Raw genomic sequence first — 23,158 nt, forward strand, 5'->3', positions numbered from 1 at the left:
GTGAAGGACAACACTGGAATGGCCGTGGTGAGGGTGCCCTGCAGCGTCTGGGAATGGCCAGTGACGCACCCCCAGAGACTGCGCTGGGCCGGCAGAACAAGGCCGTCCAGTGCTGGCGCAAAGCTGGACGAAAGCATCGTTTGGCCGCGCTGGGCTATCATTAGTCTTCTTCCAGTCCCCTCCCTCCTCAAGGCCTAGCCTTCCCGGTTTGTAAAGGAGCGAATTCACTCCCAGCCCTTTGAAAAAGTTCCTGTCAGTGATAGATGAGGCAGCTTTCTGAGACTTCAAAGGGAAAAATCGCAGTTGGTGAATGAGGCAGGAGGAGAGGGAGCACTTGTGGTGTGACCCCGCCTTCCTGAGGAGCGCCCTGGAGACCACCCCTGCTGGCAGAGGCAAAGCCCTGAACAATGGCATCTCAGTAAATCACGCCGAAGCCTGAATACACATTTGTGTCCAATTTTCAATGGACTTTGGTCGCGTTGCTTACCAGCGAGCCAGCCCTTTGCACCGGGTTCCCATTCCTTCAAAGGCTGGAAGTCATGACTGCTCTAGGCCACATAATGGAGCCTTTGCCGGTGGATCTGGGGGACGATCTGCTCTTCCCATTTCCATAGCTAATCATATTAAAGGTGACCTCTTGGCCAGGGCTGCCAACTGTTGCGCCACACTTTGTCCAGTGCTTGAGTGATGTTGGGCACCATTGTGAGCTATCCAGGCGGCTTCTAATTTCATCATACCGATGACCTAGGCTTCTCTGGTGCTGTACTCCGGGGGTTTACTGGCCTGCTCCCAGGGTAAGCCAAGGAAACATTTTGGGGGGTTCTGGGCCTACTTTCTGAGGCACCTAGATAAGCTATTCACATCAGGGGCTATTGGCTTTCCCAAGCATTTATAGATGGACACAGAAAGGCCTGTTGAAGGCTCTTTTCAAGTCTTCCTAGGGTCACAGACCACAGTCTTAGGAGGAAAGTGAAGAGATCTCCTGGGCCACTGGAAACCCACATCTGCTAGTTATCTGGAAAAGAACAGCTAGGGCCAATAGTCACTTTGTGAAGGAAAATAGGATGAAGTCACAGATCTCAATGTCCTTAGAACAGCGTAGGGCCCTGCTTTCTGAACCTTGGTCCTCAGATGACAATGCCCCAGCATGGCTAGCCTCCAGAATCAGACGTCTCTGGTGGCCACCTCCCACTTCCTGCTGCAGGGATTCAGGACACAGGCCTGAGCACATGTAGGATCTTCTCTCTGTCACTTCATTTGAATGGAGGAAACCGAGACTTTGGGACGGGAAGTTACTTGGCCCTTGGGTCTCCTGGGGTTAAGATGAGTTCTAGAGCTTCATGATGAGATTAAAGCCCAGGCCCCAGGCAAGGGCTCACATTTGAAAGCAGTATAAGGAGGTTGTCATAGCTGCCCATCATTAATTACCAAATTAGTGTTACGGGCAGGTTTTCAACCAGTCTAGAATACTCAACAACCTCTGAGCAACTAGGGTTCTTATGAGCAGTTGTGAACTAACCAACCTTAGGCCCCCCCTTTGTTCCATTGCCATCTCTCAGTCTCACCTCTGCTAGGAAGCAGAGCTTGTTTTTAAAATATTTAAAGAATTTATGTATTGTCTGGAGCCAAAGATTGGCTTGCACATGACATTTCTACTAAGCATGTAATATGTTAAGTCCTGTGTGTGAGAATCAGATCTGTAAACAGTTTTTCTTTTCTCTGCTAAATCTTTGTCCTGAGCACCACCTCTTCCTCGGCCCCATCCCTAAAAACAGTTGTTTAGGCCTCTATCCGCTAATGCCAGAAGGTAGCATTTCTGTCTTCATCTTCAGGGTGATCCAGTCTTTGTTAAATGGTGATTTATCTAGGAAAATAATTCAGCTTCTGTGAATAGAGCATTCACAGAGAAAAATACCCTAAGTGCATGTCTGGTCTGGCTAGAATATCTTATGCAGAGGGACTGAAATTGCAGCTTTTCTTCCTTTCTTCCTTCCTTCCTTCTTTCCTTCCTTCTTTTCCTCCTTCCTTTCTTCCTTATATCTTTCCTTCCTCCTTCCTTTTCCTCCTTTCTTCCTTCCTTTTGTCTTTTCCTCTTTCCTTACTTTCTTCCTTTTCTTGCATCATTCTTTTCCTCCTTCCTTCTTTTCTTCCTCCCTCCCTCCCTTCTTTCTTTTCTGCTTTTCTTCCTTCTATCTTTCCTTTCTTTTCCTCCCTCCTTTCTTCTTTTTTCCTTCCTTCCTTTTTCCTCCTTCCTTCCTTATATCCTTCCTTCCTTCTTTTTCTCCTCCCTTCTTTCCTTTTTTCCTTCCTTTCTCCCTCCCTCCGTCCTTCCCTCTCCTCCTTCCCTCCGCTTCCCTTCTCTATTCTTGGCAAGAGCACTGGATAAGACATGCCCCCCGCCCTCCAGGAACTTAGAGTCCAGCAGAACATGTTAACCTGACCAGTCACTTTGAGGTGAGAGACATAGGCCAGGCTGGGCTGCCTTCTCCCTGGAGATCATCCAGCAATATTCAGAGCAGTTTTCTTTTCCCCAGTCAGAAGGGATTTCCTGCTGGAAGGCTGACCACCTATCTAGTCTAGAACCCAGAGCTCTATTCCCAAAGAACCTCCTAAGGCATTTCTTCTTCTAAGCCAAGGATTTTTTTTTTTTTTTTGGGTGAAGCAGTGGGGTTAAGTGACTTGCCTAAGGTCACACAGCTAGTAAGTATCAAGTGTCTGAGGCTGAATTTGAACTCAGGTCCTTCAGACTCCAAGGCTGAATGGAGCTCTATCCACTGTGCAACCTAGCTGCCCTATAAGCCAAGGATTCTTAATCTGGGACCTACAAAATATCTTGTTTTGCTTACTATTTCAGTATAATTGGTTTACTTTCTAATCCTGTGAATCTTATGCATTTAAAAACATTCTGAGGAGTCCATAGGTTCCACCAAATAGCCAAAGGCATCTAGGATGCAAAAGGGTAGCCCCTCTGCTTTGAGCGGTGAGTGTGCAACTCTGCAAGTTATTGGCCTGTTGAGAGGCTTTCCAGGTTGGGAGGAATGTCAGCAGAACTCGCTTTCCCTTGGAACTTGAGCTGTAATCTTGAGTAACTATGGAGGTAGAGCTACCTCCGAATAGAATCCAGGGTGCCTCAGAGAGGACTTCTAAATGAAGTGTCTGAGCAAAGACCGGAGGAGCTGCTTCTCCTTAGGAGGAGCTGACTCCCGCCCTCTGCGGCTGCCGCCGTCACACAGGGGACGTCTGCAGGTGCTTAGCAGGAGGGAGTCAGGTCCGTGTGGTGGAATTCTCCAGAGCTTTGAAAAGTTGGCTACTCATCAGGTCTGCGCAGCCCCAGCCCCCCTGAGACATTAGGTTGGGCTTGCCGGCAAAGCTGCTGATTTCAGGGAATAACCTGCCCGCAGTACACCGAACTGAAAAAGTAGAGATGTAGCAACATCTGTCAAACGTACTGTCAATGTTTGTGTCTGTTTCTACATCCATCTCTCTCTCTCTCTCTGTATCTGTATCTGCATCTATCTGTGTATCTACAGCTCTGTCTCTGTTGAGGTCTGTGTCTGTTTCTGTATATCTGTCTATCTATATCTGTATCTGTTTCTACGTCTACCTGTGTATCTATAGCTCTGTCTATAGCGATGTAGACAGCTATTTAAACTAACTTTAGGCTCACTTGTTATTCTTTCAAGATTCATCCACAACCATGTACATTAATTAATGTAATTAATGTAAGGGCAGTCCTAGAAGTAAATGGAGAATCTGTTCATTCCCTTTATACACTCCCTTTTTCCAACCTTGGTCATTTTGGCTCAATGCTAACTCTCTCCCCATTGTGTATTTAAAACCTCGAGACTGGCTTGTTTAAGCAGCGAGTGATTGTTTTGCAGTTTCTGGAATGCAAACTTGAGGCCAGGAAGTGTGGGAATCTTCTTTCCGTCACTGTATTGAGAGCTAGAGTGGAAACTACCCTCTCTGAGAGCTTCCTGGGACTTGATTTAAATGTCCACATTGAATCCTGGCAGGGATGGCAGGGCGCTGAGTTTCCTGACTCTGGCTGTGGGTGGGGCCCCCATGCCAGGAGGTGGTTGTGTTGGTGCTGCCGGGCTCCCAGCCACAGGAAGAGGTGGGGGCCTCCCAGCAAGCTGCCTGGCCAGAGAGCATGTCAGTGGCCCAGAGATGGTACTGGAAACTGCCCCTAGAGAGGCTGATAAGAGTTAGGCCAGCTTGAATGGGGAGGAAGCAGAGCTTTAAATTGAACAGATTTATCAAGATGGTCTGGCAATTCCGTGGCCTCTTTTCGTATAGATTCTGTATCTGCTTCATTGAAGAAGGTAGTGCATTCCGGCCTTCATTTTGATGGCTCAGCTCTTCAGCATGACCTAGCTTTTCTTAGATGCTGATTTATCCAGGAAAAGAATTCAAGACTTGGGACTGCAGCATTCCCAGAGAAAAACGTGCTCAATACATACCCAGTCCAGCCAGAATTCCTCGTGCAGAGAGATAAAATTGTTGGCTGGGCTCAGGCACCCTCTTCATCTTCTTTAAGGAAGTTAAGGGTTAGAGTAACTGTCCTTCCCAAAGGGCTCTCTGTGGGGTGGGGGAAAGGAAAGACCTGACATGGTCACACATATGCTTCACATATTCGCTTTGATTGCAGAGGGTAGTGGAGGGTAGATGAGAGTGGAGACCAATCAGAAGGCTATTGCAGTGGTCTAAGGGATTGCTAAGGAGGGCCTGAGCATGGGAGTAGAGGGAGGGGGGTTGTTGGATACAAGAGATGCTGTGAAGATGGAAATGATGAGACTTGGCACATGTGGGGTGACCAAGAGAAGATGATGCCAGGAGGATGCCCGGGTGGTGAGCCAGGGTCATTGGGAAGGTTGCAGCGCCCTCAGCAAGGATGCCTCTTGGGGGAAAGATGAGTTCTGTGTCATACGTGATGAATTTGAGATGTCTCTTAGGATAGCCATTTTGAAATGTCTACTAGGGAGGATACCAGATGGGAGCTCAGGAGAGAGACTCAGGCTGGAGTTAGAGATGTGGGAATCATGAGCATAGACATGATCATTGAACTTGTGAGAGCTGCTGAGATCACCCAGTGAGGGTACATAAAGGGAAAGGGTGTGAGGGGTTTGGGGGACACCCAGCATTATCAGGCATGTCCTGGACTCAGCAAAGAAGACTGAGAAGGTGTGGTCTAGTGGGGAGGAGAATCAAGAGAGGGCAAGGCCAGTAAACCCTAGAGAATAAATGTCCAGGAGGCAGAGGGGATCACCAATGTCAAAGGCTTGACCAGAGGTCAAGAATCATGAGGACTGAGAAAAGTCCTGGAGATTGGAATGAACAAATGAAAAAGCAGTTACTAAGCACTCTCTGTGTGTGTCGGACACTGGGCCAAGTTCTGAGGATAAAAATTCTAGCAAGCAGCATGATTCCTGTTCTCAAAGAGCTGCATGCCCATGGGAGAAGACAGCTGATATGGGGAGGCTCCCTGTGGAGAAAGCAGGGTCAGCTGAAAGGTGAGGTCAGGAGCCAGATTGTGGAGGGTCTTAAAATAGAGGGAGAGGAAAGGAGGGGGAAGGATCAAATCTAGAAAGCTCTTTTTCTTTTTTGCTTTCTTCAGACTAGGTCTTTCCATCTCACCCAGGCTCGAAGTGCAGGGCCTACTCACTGACCTGAACCCATTAATGATTGGCACAGAAGCTTTGACCTGCTCTGGGTCCAGCCGGTGTCCATTGGCTCCTCCCCACCCTCCACACACCGCCCCCCATTCCCAAGGGCTCACCCTATCAATGTCACCAGACTTAGTTCAGACACCTGCTCTGCATAGGCCACGGCAGCTCAGGGCTCCCGCACTCCGCCTTCCCAGTAGCAGGGTCTACAGACACGTGCCATCACACTCACCAGAAGAAGACTTTTTCAAGGAGTTTAGCTGAGAAGGGGAGAAGAGATATAGGTGATTAAGTCATGAGGCCAGTAGGATCAAGTTGGAATTTTCTTGAAGATGAAGGAGACATGGCTATGTTTGTCAGTGTAAGGGAAGGAGCCAGTCGATAGGAAGAGGTTGAAGATTGGAGGGGGAGGGGCATGGGGTGAGAGTGGGGGCAGTCTGAAGGAAGACACTGCGGGGGATGGGCTCAGAAATGCATGTAGAGGGATTGCCCTGGGCAGGAAAGACCAGCTTTTCCCCAGAGACTGTGGAGAAGGAGAAAGTAGTGAGGGATGACATCAGCGGGTGTGAGATGAGGAAGGAAGAAGTGCCAGCTCTTGAGTGTGCCTTCTTAGGATGAAGTCATCCCTTTGGGCTGCGACATTTCTTTGGATCCTGACTCTGATCTACTGTGTTACCTTCCCGTCCAGTTTTATTTCATTTGCAGATTTGATCAACATGCCGCCTGTGCCTCATCCACATCACTGATAAAATTGTCGAACAGCGTAGGGCCGAGCATAGATCCCTGGCGCTCCATTGAGAGACTCACCTACCGGTCAGTAGTCTGTGAGTCTGGTCCTGCGGCCAGTTCTGATCTACCCAGCTGGTCTGTAAGGACAGCAGGAGAGATTTTGTCAAATGCTGTGCTGAAATACGTGCCCTGTCTTTATGAAGCTGCCTGGGCTGTGGGTGGGCACGGCTTTCATTTCTCAGAGCTCACACACCGTCGCTTTAAGAATACGTTCTCGACTTTCTTCAGGAACAAGAGTCCCAGCTATGAGCCATAGTTTACAGTCAGGTAAGTGGGTCGTTGCCTCTCTGAGGCAGTCACCTTGAGCAGCTCTTGCGGGACGTCTTTGGTGCTCTTTTCACTCAGCTCGGATTTAAGTTCCTGGTGCTCTCTTGCTGGTCCAAGATCATACTCTTTGGCAAAGAAAGCAGAAATAAAAAGAACTGAGTCGTTCTTTCCTCTGTTTGCTGTCCACTATCATCATGTCCCCTGTCACGTGCAGTCAAGCTGTCCCTCGACGCTCTTCCGCTCACCCCAGACACATCGTTCTCAGAACCACTGGTCAGTCTGCCTATTCCAGTGCTTGGTCCTGCTGACCCTTCTCTCACTAGACCACCACTCTTTTATATTCAGAACTTGCCTGGGGTTCAGTGAATAGGTATTTCTTTTCTTTTTAAAATCTAGATTGATCATTGAACTTCCCATGATATCTCTCTCTGTGCCTTTAGACACACTCCAATGTGTTCCCTATAAGAAGTATTTTTGTATTTGTATCACAATCTTTTTTTTTGTTTCCTTTATTGATTGTAATTCCACCTTTTAAAATGTAAGATTTTCCTTAATATCTCTCATTGAATTGATTAGCCCTTCTAAAGGTTTAGAACAGTTCCACTTTTGATTCTCAGGGTTTCTTTTTTTTTTAAATAGTATTTTATTTTTTCCAATTACATGTGAAGACAGTATTTAACATACTTTTTTTTGAAAGGTTTTTTTTTTTTAATTTTGGGGAAAGGAAGTCAATCTAAAGTTAAGTGACTCGTTCAGGTTCACACAGCTAGTAAGTATCTGAGGCTGGATTTGAACTCAGGTTCTCCTGACTCCAGGGCTGGTTCTCTATCTGCTGTGCCACCTAGCTGCCCCTAACATTCGTTGTTTTTTTTTTTTTTTTTTTTTTCAATTTAGTATTGTATTTTTCTCCAGTTGCTTGCAAACTAATTTTTAACATTCATTCTTAAAATTTTGAGTTGCACATTCTCTCCCTTCCTTCCTCCCTACCCACTCCCCGCATTGAGAAAGCATACAATTCGATATAGGTTATACATGTGTAGCCATACAAAATATTTCCATAATAGTCATGCTTAACATTCATTTTTACAAAATTTTGAGTTCCAAATTTTTCTCCATCCCTTCCTCCCCTTCCCTCTTTCTAAAATGGTAAGCAATTTGATATAGGTTATATATGTGCAATCATGGAAAACATATTACCATATTAGTCATGTTGTGAAAGAAGAAACAGACTAAAAGAAAAAAAAACATGAAAAAAATTAAGAAAATGGAGATAGTATGCTTCTATCTGCATTCAGAATCCATAACTTCTTTCTCTGAATGTGGGCAGCATGAGTCTTTTGTAATTGGCTTGGATCACTGTATTGCTGAGAAGAGCTAAGTCTATCCAAATTGGTCATTGCACAGTGTTGTTGCTGTTACTGTGTACGATGTTCTCCTGGTTCTGCTCGCTTCACTCAGCATCAGTTCATATATGTCTTTCCGGGTTTTTCTGAAATCCGCCTGCTCATCATTTCTCATTGCACAGTAGGGTTCCGTTACATTCATGTACCACAATTTGTTCAGCCATTCCCCAGTGGATGGGCATCCCCTCAATTTCTAGTTCTTTGCTACCACAAAAAGAGCTGCTATAAATATTTTTGCACATGTAGGTCCTTTTCTCCTTTTTTATGATCTTTTTGGGATACAAACCTAGTAGTGGTATTGCTGGATTAAAGGGTATGCACATTTTTATAGCCCTTTGGGCATAGTTCCAAATTGCTCTCCAGAATGGTTGGATCAATTCACAACTCCACCAACAGTGCACGAGTGTCCCAATTTTCCCACATCCCTTCTAACATTTATCATTTTCCTTTACTGCCATATCAGCCAATGTGAGGTGGTACCTCAGAGTTGTTTTAATTTGCATTTCTCTAATCAATAGTGATTTAGAGCATTTTTTCATGTGACTATAGCTAGGTTTAATTTCTTCACCTGAAAACTACCTGTTCATATCCTTTGACCATTTAACAGTTGGGGAATGACTTGTATTCTTATAAATTTGACTCAGTTCTCTATATATTTTAGAAATAAGGCCTTTATCAAGGACACTGGCAGTAAAAATTGTATTCTAGTTTTCTGCTTCCCTTCTAATCTTCGTTGCATTGGTTCTGTTTGTGCAAAACTTTTAAAATTTGATATAATCAAAATTTTTATATTTTATATGTATTTTATATTTTTATTTTATATCTCATAATGTTCTCTGTCTCTTGTGAGGTCCTAAATTCTCCCCTTCTCCGTAGATGTGACAGGTAAACTATTCCTTGTTCCTCTCATTTATCGCAGTCTTTCTTGGTGAGCTTGCAGGCCTGCTTTCTACCCTCCCCATTCCTGGGTTGCGTGTCACAGCCTGTTCAGGTTTCCCCTTCTCTGTCAGGAGCACTCCCCTCTCCCCAGGTTTCTGCCGCTTCTGCTTCAGGATCCTGTCAGAATCCCCCAGAGAGGTTCCTTCCCCTGTTGTTATCCCAGAGGCACATCAGGCATGTGTCGGCTGCTCTGCCCTGGGGTTGAAGGCCCCTGGCCCTCGTCTGTACCCTAGACCTCTCTGGGCACCTGCTGTTGCCTGCAGACCCTCCTCAGAATCAGGCCTCAATAAAATAAGTAGGATCACCGAGGAAGCCAGAAGTTAGTCAGAATAACGATGCTCATAGACTTGCTGAAAGCACTTGAAGCCCTTGGAGATCCCCAGAGTGCATGCCTAGGATTCTTGTGCTAAGCCCAAGGTGATCTTCCCAGAGTCCTCTGTGCCCCCTTTTGGATACTCATCACATTCTACCTTGTAGTAGAGTTCTTGGAGCCCCTTCAGTCCCTTATTCTGCGGATGAGGAGCCTGAGGGCCACAGAGGCCACTCAGGTAATAAGGTGTTGAAGGCAGGATTTGAGCTCAGGTCCCCTGCCTCCAAAGTTAGTGTTCCTTCCACTGTACCAGGTGACTTCTCCTTATGGTTCATTTTTTGACCAGGTCAAATTTAGGTTGAACTCTCAGACTAGGGCTGTGTTCGGTGCCAGGCACACCCCTTAGAGAGTGTCCCAGAAGGCCGGGGAGGTCCCTTCCAGCCTTAGATCTGCGCTCCTAGGATCCCCCCCACCCATCCCCATGGCTCCACGAGCAGCTTTTCCCACAGAGCCAGGTCCCTGACTTTGGTTCATCCCCACTGGTGGGAGGAGCGTTTCTCCTGAGCAGGCAGAGTTCTTCCTTGAACAATCGTTCTGCAGTCCTGTCACCTTAAGGAGAATTAGAAGGCGCCTCTGGAGTTGGGAGAAGTCGCCGTAAGTAAAAGCCAGTGCTAGGCTTTTGAGCCCGCACTGCAGGGAGTTGTCCTCCCGTGGGAACAGCCAGCATCCCTGCAGACTTTCCAGCACTAAGGAATTGGGAACTCCATTCGGAACAAGATTCCCTTGGAGGGGCCCGTGTGCCGGCAGATGGATGTATTTTTCTTGAAAGCCAGAGGTGCCAGAAGTCTTGGTGATTACGTTACTGGAGCGGACCTCGGTTTTGTGGTTTGTGGGGTGGAGCATCGGGGCTGCACTTTTATTTTTAATCCAGGTCAGAACCAGAGCTCGGGGTGGGGCAGAAAAGCCTGCTGAGTGAGCAAGTTCTTTCTCTCAAAGCTCCCTCCAAGGTCGACAGCGGGAGACTTCGATGGCCTTAAAGAAAGAGATTCCAAACAGGGCGCCATAGAATGTGTTGTCAGGCTAGTTCAGTGTGTGGTAGAATGCGGGGGAGAACCCGGAGAGACCCCAGAAGAGCCTACTGGTGTTCTTTTACCAAGAGTTTTTCATCTTAATAGTTACATCAAATCATACCAGAAGTAGTAAAGCCAAAGTGTTTGGCTCATGAGCTTCAGGTAGGACTCCGTAGACCTGGGGGGCCAGAACATCTGTAGACCCAGCAGAAAGAGGACTTCTTTGCGGCCCTTAGTGAAGGACTGCACCTCCCCCTCGGCTTTTGGATGAAGCCAGGCCTTTTCTGGAACTCTTGCCCTAGAAGCAGGCATAGACCTTTCTGAGACCCAGCCTTCCCACAAAGACAACTGCTGACATTTAGCCCTGGAAGAGGCCTTGGAGCAGTGTTTCTGATGCCTTTTCTTGGGATCCAGCTTGTTTCTCATATCAGATGACTGATTTCTGAATCTCGAGAGGCACCCTAGGGACAGCTGTTGATGGCTGTCCTTTGCCTCCCGCAAGGTAACAGACTGCTCAGGTGGTAGGGGCAGTGTCCTGTACAGCTAGGTGTTCATGCTACTGGTGGGTCACTAAGGGGTCATGGTAGTGACATCGAACAGTCTTCCTCCTTCTCTGCCCTGCCCCCCACCCCAGCACTTTGAAGTCTTGAAAAACGTGTAAGTTTGAAATCAGACTTGCTTGCACTAGAAAAGAAAATTTCAAAATTAAAAAACAAAAAATAGGGCCCAGGCCCCTGGCCCAGATACTAGTCGGGTTTCCCACGCCTGTGACGGATTGGTCTACCCGGCTTCCTGCCTTTCCCTCTGTCCTCTGGATGGTACCAGAAGGGTCACTGTGATAGCAGTGGGGCGGGTGCTTTCTGTGTATTAATGCCTTTATCATAGTTTATAGTAAACATATTCAGGTGCTTACCCAGGAAGGACTCATTCATTGGCTGAAGGGAAAGGGAATGGTTAAGATCAGGTTTTGTTCAGAGCTGGGCTTTCCAGAGAATATGAAAGGCAACACGATACCTCAGAAGGTGCGCAGGATGTGGAGGATGAGGAGCTGGGTTCAGATCTTGAGTTGGCTACTAGCTATGTACAGGCAAGTCACCCCTCCTCTTTGGGCCTCAGTTTCCTCCTCTGTAAAAAGGAAGGAGTTTGGCTGGATGATTACCGAGGCCTTTCCAGTTCTAAGTCTCTTGTCTTATAAGAGAAGTGAGCTCAGCTTGTGCACAAAAACCACTACTTGGATTTGGGAAAGGCAGACTTCCCAGGCCCCCTCAGCGCTACAACGTTGCCATCTGTCTGTGCTAAAGCCAGGACAATGATGATGATGATGGTGAAGAGAAGGAGGAGGAGGATGGTGATGTGACTGTGATAATAGCTAACATGTATGTAACACCTGCTTTGTGCTGGACACTGGGCTTAGTGCTTTACAGTTAGGAGGTAGGCTCTGCTGTTACCTCCATTTTTAACAGATGAGGAAACTGAGGCAAACAGGGGCAGCAACTCACCCAGGGTCACACGCCTTGCAAGTGTCTATCCCAGTTCTAGCACCAGAACTCCAGTGAGCTTCGTATCCTTTCCGCCTGAGGGCCCCAAGAACTCCGTCGGCACCTCTTGTGTCTGCTCTGCCTCCAAGGTCTTGAGCTCTGAAGTTCCCTTTCCTGGTTACAGCTTTGCTGCCCCCCCCACCCCCATCCTTCTCGGGGGCTCTCGTCTTCTGAACCTTTCTTTTTCCCTTGGACCATCAGCCTCCTTTTGGTTTCATGATCAGTTCCCTGGGAGGCAATGTAGCCTCCCTTGTCCTTGCGATCTTCTCACCACTTCACCTGCCCATCTCCACTCCACCCTTCTCCAGCTCTCTTTATTCTGCTCCTGTTGTGGATGACTTTTTTGGCTGGAGAAAGTAACAGGATGGCACTGATGGGCTTTCCATTAGCAATCTCTAAGGGCCTCAGTCATCCCCCTCGTCTCTCGCTGCCCTGAGTCCAGGCCATCCCTGAGAGGGTTGGTTTACATGCTCAGCACTAGAGATTGGTTCCATTCAAGAGTATTGAACCAGCGTTCCCGGTCAATTCTACCCCACGGCTGAGGCTGCCTCAGTCATGGTCATGCAGCCTGAGCGGCAGGCTCATGTGAGGGGGGAGCTTTACCTGAAATGGAGATTTTGGACACTGCAGGAGTCATCAGGAGGCCTGAATTTTCCACTCATTAGTTGCGTGATGCTAAATAAGTAATTTCTGTGCTTTGGGCTTGAGTTTTCTCATCTGTAAAACAGGAGGAAAATGAGAGTTGAGTGAGATGCCCTCCGGACTTTGATTCCTGCTATAAAGCTCTATGATTCAGTGAAAAAAACTGTTCAGGAAACAGCAGCTGAAAGATGTGGGATTGGAAAGCTGAGTGTCACTTGGGAGGGCTAACTGCGGCTGTCACAGGAGAAGGGGATGCTCCCTTCCTTGGGCAGTGGGCTCGGGGTCTTGTCTGAGGCCCGTCTGCCGGCTGTTGGTGAGCCACCATTACCAAAATCCTCCTTCTAGAAAGACCTGGCCCTGACGGTGACTGAGGAGACCGGGCCAGAGAGAGGAAGGAATTGGCTCCTCCCTTTCTGTTCCCTTGTCACTGTCTGAAAAGGACTGTCCTTACAATACTACCCTGAGCCTTTCCTGGGCAAGGCAAGACTTTGGCGACCCCGATGACAAGGATTTCTTTTGGTGTCTGGAGAGGTGGCTGTAGGGGCTGGCTGCACAAGACTAGACTCCTGTGGGCCCCGAGTTAGGGGCTGTGCCTCCTGGGCATTAGCCCAGCGATGCTCTCCCATCCCAGATTCAGGTGGTGGTGAGGAAGGGGAGCAGAGAAGACAAAGCGCTTGGCCCGAGTTGTGATAGAGACCTTGGGGAAGGTCAGAGTGGGGGTTGGAATTTGGTTAGTGTGTGGGATGGTCAAAAAGGCAGATACCGTCCCAGACTGCATCAGAGGTTCTCATGTCCCCAGTGACTAAGCTGAGAATCCTCTTTCCTCTCTCGTGCTCAGAGCACGTCTGAAGGAGCCTGCCCATTTCTAGGCACTACGTTTGAGGAAGGATGTTGGCATCCTGGAGCTACCTCGTCTAGAGGAAAGTCATAAGGGTGATGGAGGGACTCACAACCAGGCAGGGTCAGTGGAAGGGCCGGGAGGTATTTTCCTGGGTAAAGAAAAGGGCTGCAGAGGACGTGGTTGTTTTCTTCAGAAGCTGAGCTGCAGGGAGGCATACATCAGCTAGTTATGAAGGAGGACTTGAGGGGTCCAGATGTAGGTGGGGGGGCAGATAGGTGGCGCAGTGGATAAAGCACTGGCCCTGGAGTCAAGAGGGCCTGAGTTCAAATCTGGCCTCAGACATATAACACTTACTCGCTGTGTGACCCTGGGCAAGTCACTTAACCCCATTGCCTAACCAAAAAAAAACAAAAAACAGATGTAGATGGGGCTGCCTTATAAGTTTGTTATCACGGGGCGTGCTCGAGCAGACCCTCTTGGAGACCATTCATGCTGAGGGCAGGATCTAGACTAATTAATTTCCGAACTGGGAGGGCCAGAAGGTACAACCTTACTCTTCCTCAGCCTTGCAAGAGATGGATTTTCTTTTCTTCTAAAAGCATAGAGGAATTGAGATTGAGTCTAGGGCTGAGAACTTGTACCGTCCTCCCTTCCCACCAGCCAGACTCTGTGGCCAAGGTGAGAGCGATCAGAGGGTGCCAGAGGAGTCCAGAAGGGCTGCCCCGGGGAGAAGCTGGGGGCTGGGCAGGACCAAGAGCCAGTTGTGCTGAAGCAGAGGGAAGGTGTGGAGCCCCCTGAGCCATCTGAGGGGGGGCGGATGAGCAGAGATGTGGTTTCAGCTTGCAGTGGGAAGGTAGCGAGGAGGAGGGTGCAGTGGGGTGTTGGAAAGGGCAGGATGTAGACTAGTAAAGGCTTGGCTTTGGCGTGAAGGTCTTGGCTTCTCAGCAGGGTAGAAGGGTTTGTTTCTGCTGTCGTCTTTTCACTTGGGTCAGTAAGAGGACATCCATTACTAAATGTTCATTCCCCCTAAGGAAGAGACAGCTTATCCAACTTCTAATGATACAGCACATTAGCTATGCTAACAACATTCTGGTTTAAAAAAAAAGTTTTAATAAAGTAGTCTCCTAATAGGCAGTTAGTTTTCACTAATAATTCCCTGGTAATCCAGAATCTTGAAGAATTTGTAAGCAAAGTTATTGGCTCAGCAGGGGTCCTTGGTATGTTGTCATTTGGAAGGGTTAGGCAGAGCATAACGGGCTCAGTTCCAGCGGTCCACACAGAACTGCATTCGACTTTGGCCTGGATAACGAAATGGGGAGACCCCTCCAATTCCCTTGACCTTCACCCATGCTTCACCCCACAGGAATCCAGACTTCCTCTTAGTGTTTCTCACTCAAATGTTTCTCCCTTCTCCTGCCCGGGCACCATTCATAGTGGAGCTGAGCATCTCTTCCTGAAGGGTCTTGGTAACTACTTTGAACACTGGTAACAGTTGGGACAGAGCCAAGTGGTTCATGGAGAAGGAGGGTCCTGGCAGATTCGGCCGTATCTTCCAGGCTCCCAGAAAGAACACTACATAATCCCCGAGTCTTGGAGCCTTCCTCTTTGTCTAGAAGGCAACTGCCAGCCAGATCAGAGGACTGCCCCTTACCTGGTGAAAGGATCAGCACATGGTGCCTTGTGCACAGTAGAAAGAAATACCTGTTCATCAGTGGACTCCCACGGGTGCTTGACTGTCTGCCACCCCCCGGGTGGCTTCAGCGTTTGAGTCTCAAGGAGAAGAGCCGTCACGGCCGCCACGGCTCCCAGGTGGACACGGGGAGTGGTGCGGGCAGGGAGCCACAACTGGTAGTGGACAGACGCCCGCCTCAGAACGTCAGTGCTGTCAAGGGCCTCGCGGAGGGATCGACCATCACTTTACGTTTACGTTCCTTGTAGCTCTGAAATAAGCCGCGAGAGCTGTGGGGAGGTGAGAGAGGCTAGAAAAAGGCTTATCTGTTTGTGCCTCTGGGTGGAATAGATGACCACTGTCAGCCTCAGCCCTTCTTGATGCCAGTAGAGCTGGGGTTTTTTTTAAATAAATTTATTTTTAACATATTTTGAGTTCAAAATTCTCTCCCTCCCTCTCACCCCGCCACCACTTACTGAAGAGCAAGCAAAATCATATCAGTCACGCATGTGAAATCATGCAAAACCTATTTCCGTATGAGCCATATCACCAAAAATAAGGAAAGCAAGGAAATGATAGGTCAGTTTGCACGAAGAGTTCATCGCTTCCCTCTCTGGCGGTGGATGACGTTTTGCATCCCGAGTGAAGTCGTCTTGGGTCGTTGTGCTGATCAGAGTAGCCAGGTGTTCCCCAGTTGATCACCATCATAACCTTGCTGTTCCTGTGCACAGTGATCTCCCAGCTCATCTCACTTCCCTTTGCATCAGTTCATGTAGGTCTCGTCATGGTTTTTTTTCCTGAAACCACACTCTGCATCATTTTTTATAGCACGATCGTATTCCCTCACAGTCACTCCGTCGATTGTTCGGCCATTCCCCAGTTGATGAGCATCCCCTCGCTTTCCTTTATCTTTGATCTCTTTGGGATACAGACGCAGCAGCGGTATTGCTGGGTCAAAGGGTGTGCACAGTTTGATAGCCCTTTGGACATAATTCCAAATTGCTCTCCAGAGTGGTTGGACCAGTTCTCAACTCCACCAATAGTTTAACATTAGTGTACCTATTTTCCTTCATCGCTTCCAGCATTTGTCGTTTGTTATAGGTGTAAGGTGGTACCTCAGAGTTGTTTTAATTTGCATTTCTCTAATTATCAGTGATTTAGAGCATTTTTCCATAGGACTATACAGAGCTTTGATGTCTTCATCTGAAAACTGTTCAAATCCTTTGGCCGTTTATTGATTAAGGAATGGCTCTTTTTTTTTTTTTTCAAGTTTTGACTCAATTCTGTATACATTTGAGGAATGAGGCCTTTATAGAAAAATTTACTGTAAAATTTTTTGATACTCCTTCATTGTCTATGGTACCTTTTAACAAAATGTTATCGCTTTTAATTCAGTCTATTTTTGCTTTTGCTTTATCTGAGATTGTGATTGCTACACCTACCTTTTTTACTTCAGCTGATGCATGATAGATTCTGCTCCAGCCTTTATTTTAACTGTTTCTTTCTGTTTCAAGCAAGTCTCTTGTAAACAACATATTGTTGGATTCTGGTTTCTCATCCATTCTGCTAACAACTTCTGTTTTATGGGTGAGCTCATCCCACTCACATTCACAGTTATGCTTACTAACCATGTATTTCCCTCCATCCCATTTTCTTTCTGTTTATTTTTCTCTTTTTTTATCCTCTCCTTCCTCAAAAGTCTGTTTTGCTTCTGCCCACTGCCTCCTTTAATCTGTGCTCCCTTTTATCATCCCCCTCGCCAGACCCCATACCTCTTATCTCTTTGTCCTCCTATTCTCCTATTTCCCTGTTGGTAAGATAGAGTTCTTTACCTAACTGAGTGTGTGTATGTTTTCTTCCCTCTTTGAACTGCTTCTAATGAGAGTGAGGTTCAAGCATTGCCTGCCACCTCCCTTACATAATTTTCCTTTCCACTATAAACACTCTTCCTTGCATACTTCTGTGTGAGAAAATTTTTCCCATTTTACTTCTCCCTTCCTCTTTCTTCCAATGCATCTCTTTTTCTCAGTCCTTCGGGGTGTTTTGTTATTTTTTTGGGGTTTTTTTTTTGAGATCATCCAAACAGAATCAACTCACATTCATGCCTTCAGTCTGTGTAGACTCCTTCTAACTGCCTTAATAATAATGAAGTTCTTAGGACTTGCATGTATCATCTTCCCATATAGAAATGTATACAATTTAACCTCATTGAGTCCTTATGATTTCTCTGTCATGTTTACCTTTTTATACTTCTCGTGAGTCTTGTGTTTGAATGTCAGATTTTCTATTCAGCTCTGGTCTTTTCAGCAGGAATGCTTGAAAGTCATCTCTTTCATTAAGTGTCCATTTTTTTCCCCCTGAAGGACTATACTCAGCTTTGCTGGGTAGGTTATTCTTGGTTGCAGTCCTAGCTCCTTTACCTTCCAGAATATCACATTCCAAGACTTCCTGTTCTTTAACATGGACGCTGCAAAATCTTGTGTGATCCTGACTGTGGCTCCATGATATTTGAATGATTTCTTTCTGGATGCTTACAATATTTTCTCCTTGACGTGGGGGCTTTGGAATTTGGCTATAATATTCCTGTGAGTTTTCATCTCACCTCAGGAGGTGATTGGTAGATTCTTTCAATTTCTATTTAACCCTCTAGATCTAAGATATTAGGTTAATTTTCCTTTATGATTTCTTGAAATATGATGTCTAGGCTCTTTTTTTTAATCATGACTTTTAGGTAATCTAATAATTCTTAAATTATCTCTTCTGGCTCTATTTTCCAATGAGATTTCACATTTTCTTCCATTTTTTTTTCATTCTTTTGACTTTGTCTTATTGTTTCTTGATGTCTCGTGGAGATATTAGTTTCCACTTGCCTAATTCTAATTTTTAAGGAATTATTTTCTTCAGTGAGCTTTTGTAACTTTGATCAGTTTTGCTTTTTAAGGAGTTCTTTTCTTCAGTGACTGTTTGTGCTTCTTTCACCATTAGGCTAATTCAGTTTTTAAGGTGTTATTTGCTTCAGTATTTTTGGTGACACTTTTACCAAGCGGTTAATTCTTTTTTCATAGTTTTTTTTTGCATCACTTTCATTTCTTTTCCCAATTTTTTCCCTACCATTCTTATCTCTTTCTTTAATTCTTCCAGAAATTCTTATTGGGCTTGGGTCCAATTAGCATTTTTCTTTGAGGCTCTTTATGTAACTGTTTTCACATTGTTGTCCTCTTCTGAGTTAATGTCTTGATCCCCCTGCCGCTGTAATAGTTTTTTATAGTCAAGTTTTTTTTGTTTTTTGGTTTTTTTTTTTGTTTTTTGGTTTTTACTTTTTACCCATTTTTTTCTAGCCTATTTCTTAACTTTGGACTTTATATTAATAAAGTTGAACTCTGCCACCTAGGTATCGTCCCAAGCTTCAGGCTTTTCTGTGCTATTGTTTGCAGAGCCGGTTCTGGGGGTCTGCAAGTTTTTGGCGCTTCCAAAGTGGTGTCATCCTGGGAGCGGGGGGGGGGGGGGGGGTGTCATTACTTCCAGGTCTGTGTTCTGGCCTTTACCTGGGAAGGATACCCGTTCCCCTGTAGCTGCTAGCATTCCTCTTGGTCCTGAAACCATGACCAAATCCTGTTCTCCTGCAGCCACGAGCACTAGGTGCTTCTGTCTCCTCTCTGCCTTGGGACTCCCTTGTGACTGACCCAAAGCACTCCTTTATGCCCACAAACCTCTTTCTGCCCAGAGCTGGTTCTTTGCAGGACTCTGTGGTCTCCTGTATTGCACACCAGAGCCCAGGGTGGAGATATCAGCTGGAATGAGTTTCGTGGCTTCTGTTGCTGCCTTCGTTTCAGCTAGAGGATGGTTGGAATGTGCCACCTAACACCGCCTCATGTTTCTCTTCTTTCCTTCCTACAGCTAAAACTTGCTTTCACTCTGGACCAGGACACTGGGATGCCTCAAGGATGTCACATCTATGAATACAAGGACAGCAACAAGTGAGTCCCATCATTACCAACATTGTTCTCCTTTCCCCTCTAAGACCCCCATGGCAGAGAGGCTGCCCTGACTCTGGACATAATTCACAAGCAGATTTCTCAAAACTGTGTTGACTTTTGACATACAGATATACAGGCCTATATGCCAGCGTGGGAAGGAGCTCAGAGGTGGCTGGTGCAGACGGCTCCTATGAGTTTCCTTTGCCCCTAACTTCCTGGGACTGGCATGTTTGTGCGGAGTTCTCCTGACACAGAATTATCCCATTTGTACAAGATGATTTCTTCCCTTCTCCTCCTCCCCTCTGCCTTTCCTGCCCCTCAGGCACACACATGCTGATTCACTTTGTGGCTTTTTCCTTTTTATGGTTTCTGTAATCGAGGACTGACCGCATTCCCTATTTGTTGGGTTTGTTGTGATATTCTAGCTTGGGTGGATGGTAGTGAGGACAGTCAGTGCAGAGAGAAGAAAAGGAGCTCTTTGTGTCTGTCTTTTTGGAAGCTTGAAATTTCTGGCCTGGCTAGGAAATTTGTATCCATCACAGTCTTGTAACAGGTTTTGTCTTTAAAATACTGATAACACAGCTTTTCTCTTCACTTGCATAGATTCTGCCCATAAGTCAGTTGTGCTGGGCTTTAGTATGTCCAAAAACTAAGTTCTCTTTCCCTACCTTTCTCATTGTTTATTTTCATTCTTTTTTCTTTCTCCTTACCCTGGGAAGAAGTATGAGAAGAGAGAAAAGAGAAGTTATACCAGGGGCTCCTCATTAGAAACTTGGGCAATAATTTGGAACAGGTGAAATCCTCAACGCCAGCCTACAGGTGTGAGATCCAGGCCTTCCCAAATGTCTTCATTATTTGGGCAGCTATGTGGCTCTGTGGATAGAGCACTGGGTTTGGAGTCAGAAAGACTCATCTTCCTGAGTTCAAATCCAGCTTCAGACACTTAGTAACTGTGTGACCCTGGGCATGTCACTTACCCTTGTTTGCCTCAGTTTCCTCAGTAAAATGAGCTGGAGAAGGAAGTGGCAAATCACTCCATTATCTCTGCCAAGAAAACCCCACTTGGGGTGATGGAGTCGGACACAACTGAAACAACTCAGCCTCAACTACAGCAGCAATCCATGATTCTGCTCACCTGGGGATGAAGCAGAGTCACTGTCATGTGACTCCCCCCTGCTCCTTCCATGAGGAGGGGCATCCTCTCCTTTTGGTCTGGAAAGGTGGCAGAGATGATGAAACCCCTTCTTCAGGAAGTTTCTGCAGTAATTCTCTTCCAGCAGAGGAATTAACAAGGCTGTGGCCCTCACCTGTTCTGCTGCCTGAGTTAGTTGTAGGTGAGGGTTCATGTAACCTGTGCCTTTCTTTCTTTATGTACTCACTACTATGTGTTGATGGCGCCTTGTGTTTCTGCACTAGGAAGTTGATGACATTTTTGTTTTCATTTCTGAAATAGTGTATTTTGAAGATCTCTTTAAATTTGCCTTCTTTATAGATTCCTTTACATTATGGAGGAATCATTTAAAATCTACTACACCAGAGAGACTAGAGACAAAAGTGAAAAGTGGTCCTTACCTTCAAGCCCCATCCATTCTGTTCTCCAGTAGAATGCAGTGTGTGCAAATTCAGGATTATTGGAGGAAGAGGAGAGCACTGACAAATGGCGAGACTGAGAAAAGCTCCTGTAAGACATGGAGCCTGAGCTCAGCCACTTGAAGGCAGTCAGAGATTCCAGGAATTGGAGGTGGGAGAGGAAGAGAATTCAGAGCCGCTGCTTCCTTTAGACTCCCATTTCTGCTCACCTGGAGGATTGCCAGAGCCTTCTCCTCTTAGCCCCACCTCCAGTCTCTCTCCTCGCTGTCCACTTCACACCCCCTTATAAGCTGGTGACTTCTTGAGCCAAAGCCACTGCCTCCAAGCACACTGAGATCCCTTTGCAGTCTGGCTCCTGCCTGCTTTCCAGACTGGTCATGCATTACTGCCCTTCACTTCCTGTGGACATTACATCTCCTGTGCCACACCTTTACCCAGGCTGTGCCCCATGCCTGGAGAGCACACCTTTCTCACCTCTGCCCCTTCAAATCCCTCATTTCCTTCAAAGTGTATCTCCAGGGCCACCTTCTTTATGAAGCGAGCTCTGATCCCTCAGCTGGTAGTATAGTGTTTCTACCATCCTGTAATTTCTTTGTATGTTTGTGTGTGTGTGTGTGTGTGTGTGTGTGTGTGTGTGTGTGTGTTGCGTTTATGTGTGTGTGTCCTTGTGTTTTCCTTGGATAGAATGGTAGCTCTTAAAGTCTTATCCCCAGCACTTAGCAGAATCCCCAGCACTTAGGAGGCTCCTAAGACATCTCTGTCGAGTTGTAACAGAGTGAGGAATTGGGCAGACGATGACCCAGCAAGGCCCATGAAGAAGGAAGTGGTCAGACAGGGAAAAGGAGAACCAGAAATGAGCAACGTGACAAACGCTGCAGGGAGGGATAAAGACTACAGGCCATCTTGGAGTGAGCTGGGTGGGCAGCCATATTGACGAGGGCTTAGAAAGCAAGTGGGAGATGGGGCCGGGGAGCCTTTGCTGGGGCTCTGGGTATGGAGAAGAGGTGCAGTTTATGAGGCTGGCAGTGATGTGTAAAGGAGGCAAACTTGAAGGGAAGGAGAGTGGGGATGGTTGAAAGGACAAGCTTCTGGGAAGATGGAAGGCCACGGGTAGTGGGGCTGGCTCTGACAAGGTGAAGGGCCTTAGCAAAGGAGAGAATACAGGATGAGGTGTAGAATAGGAGGGGAAAGCTGATGGACTGTGGCCTTCTCAGCAAAATGGAAGAGGCAGGGGTGGAGGGACAAAGAAAGAAGGCTTCTGTGGGGTTAATCAAGGAGCTGGGAGGACTGCCATGGAGCAGTGAGGGCCCCATGAAGATGATAGATGTTTGTAAATAGCAGGAGATTACAGCAGACCCCATCAGCATGATGGTGCAGCTTCCTCCAGGAGTATTCGGCTGCGCAGGAACACATGTGGAGAAAGCAGATGTGAGGGTCACCTGGGGTAAGAAGGGGACAAGGGATTCAAGGAGAGGGGCAGCGTATTACTGGGTCAGTTAACTGTAGGGTCTCAATTATAGAGGAAAGTGACAATGAGCACACTGCTGCATGAATTGGCTCTTTACATTTTTTGGACAGCTCTAATTGTTCAAAGTCATTCCTTATACTGATGTGAAATTTGCCTTCGGGTAACTTCTGCCTCTGCCCTTTTTCTGTCTTCTGGATCTGAACTGGTAAGTCTAGTCTTTCTTCTATGTAAGAGCTTTTAGGTATTTGTAAGCAAATAACACATCTCCTTTAAGACTTCCTTTGTCAAAACTTCACCCATGCTTCTAAAGTTGAACTTTTTAACATAAATTCAGGCCTTTGCATTTATTTTCTTGTTAGGTTTGATCCATCATTCCAACTTATCAGGACCTTTTGGGATCCTGCCTCTACTGCCTGTAACATTCACTGGAAGAGACTCTTCTTGAATTCTCTGTTTTCATTTGGACGTAGGTTGTCGTCAGCTCCCAATAACCGCCCTCAGCCTTTTTCCCAAAGGAGGTCAGTGAGTGCCACTGTCAACGTGGGCCCTCAGTAGTAGTAGAAAAGATGTGGTTCAGAATGGCCCTTCTGGGTTTGGCTTTCTTCCTCTGTGGAAAAGGAAAGTGGGCACAGATAGTCTTTAGCATAGGCTGTCCTCCTCCTTTTAGGCTTATGCCAGGGCAGCAAGTATGCCAGGTGGTATCCTACATGTTCCTTCCCTTTATTTGTCTCTGGGAAAGATTGGGGAAGAAATCAACTTTAAAAAATTTTTTTTCATATTTTATTTTTCTTCCAATTACATGTAAGAACAATTTTTAACATTCACTTTTTTAAATTTTGAGTTCCAGATTCTTTCCTTCCCTCCTTCTTCTCATCTGTCTTTGAGAAGGCAAGCAATGTGATACAGATTATACATCTGCAGTCTTGAAAAATATATTTCCATATTAGCCATGTTACAAAAGAAAACACAGACCCAAAAAAAGTAAAAAA

General features: G+C 46.4%; 1 protein-coding gene across 1 annotated transcript in view; it reads left to right on the forward strand.

Moving 5' to 3' along the window:
- Nucleotides 1-23,158, forward strand: part of DIS3L2 (DIS3 like 3'-5' exoribonuclease 2) — a 356,721-nt gene that overhangs the window by 276,468 nt on the left and 57,095 nt on the right. The window contains exon 15 of the mRNA XM_027875294.1: nucleotides 19,032-19,111. Coding sequence (XP_027731095.1) covers nucleotides 19,032-19,111 — 80 coding nt within the window. The remainder of the gene's footprint in view (nucleotides 1-19,031; nucleotides 19,112-23,158) is intronic.

This window comes from Vombatus ursinus, unplaced genomic scaffold, assembly GCF_900497805.2.
Source record: "Vombatus ursinus unplaced genomic scaffold, bare-nosed wombat genome assembly UNPS02014808.1, whole genome shotgun sequence".
In the NCBI taxonomy this organism is placed as follows: Eukaryota; Metazoa; Chordata; class Mammalia; order Diprotodontia; family Vombatidae; genus Vombatus; species Vombatus ursinus.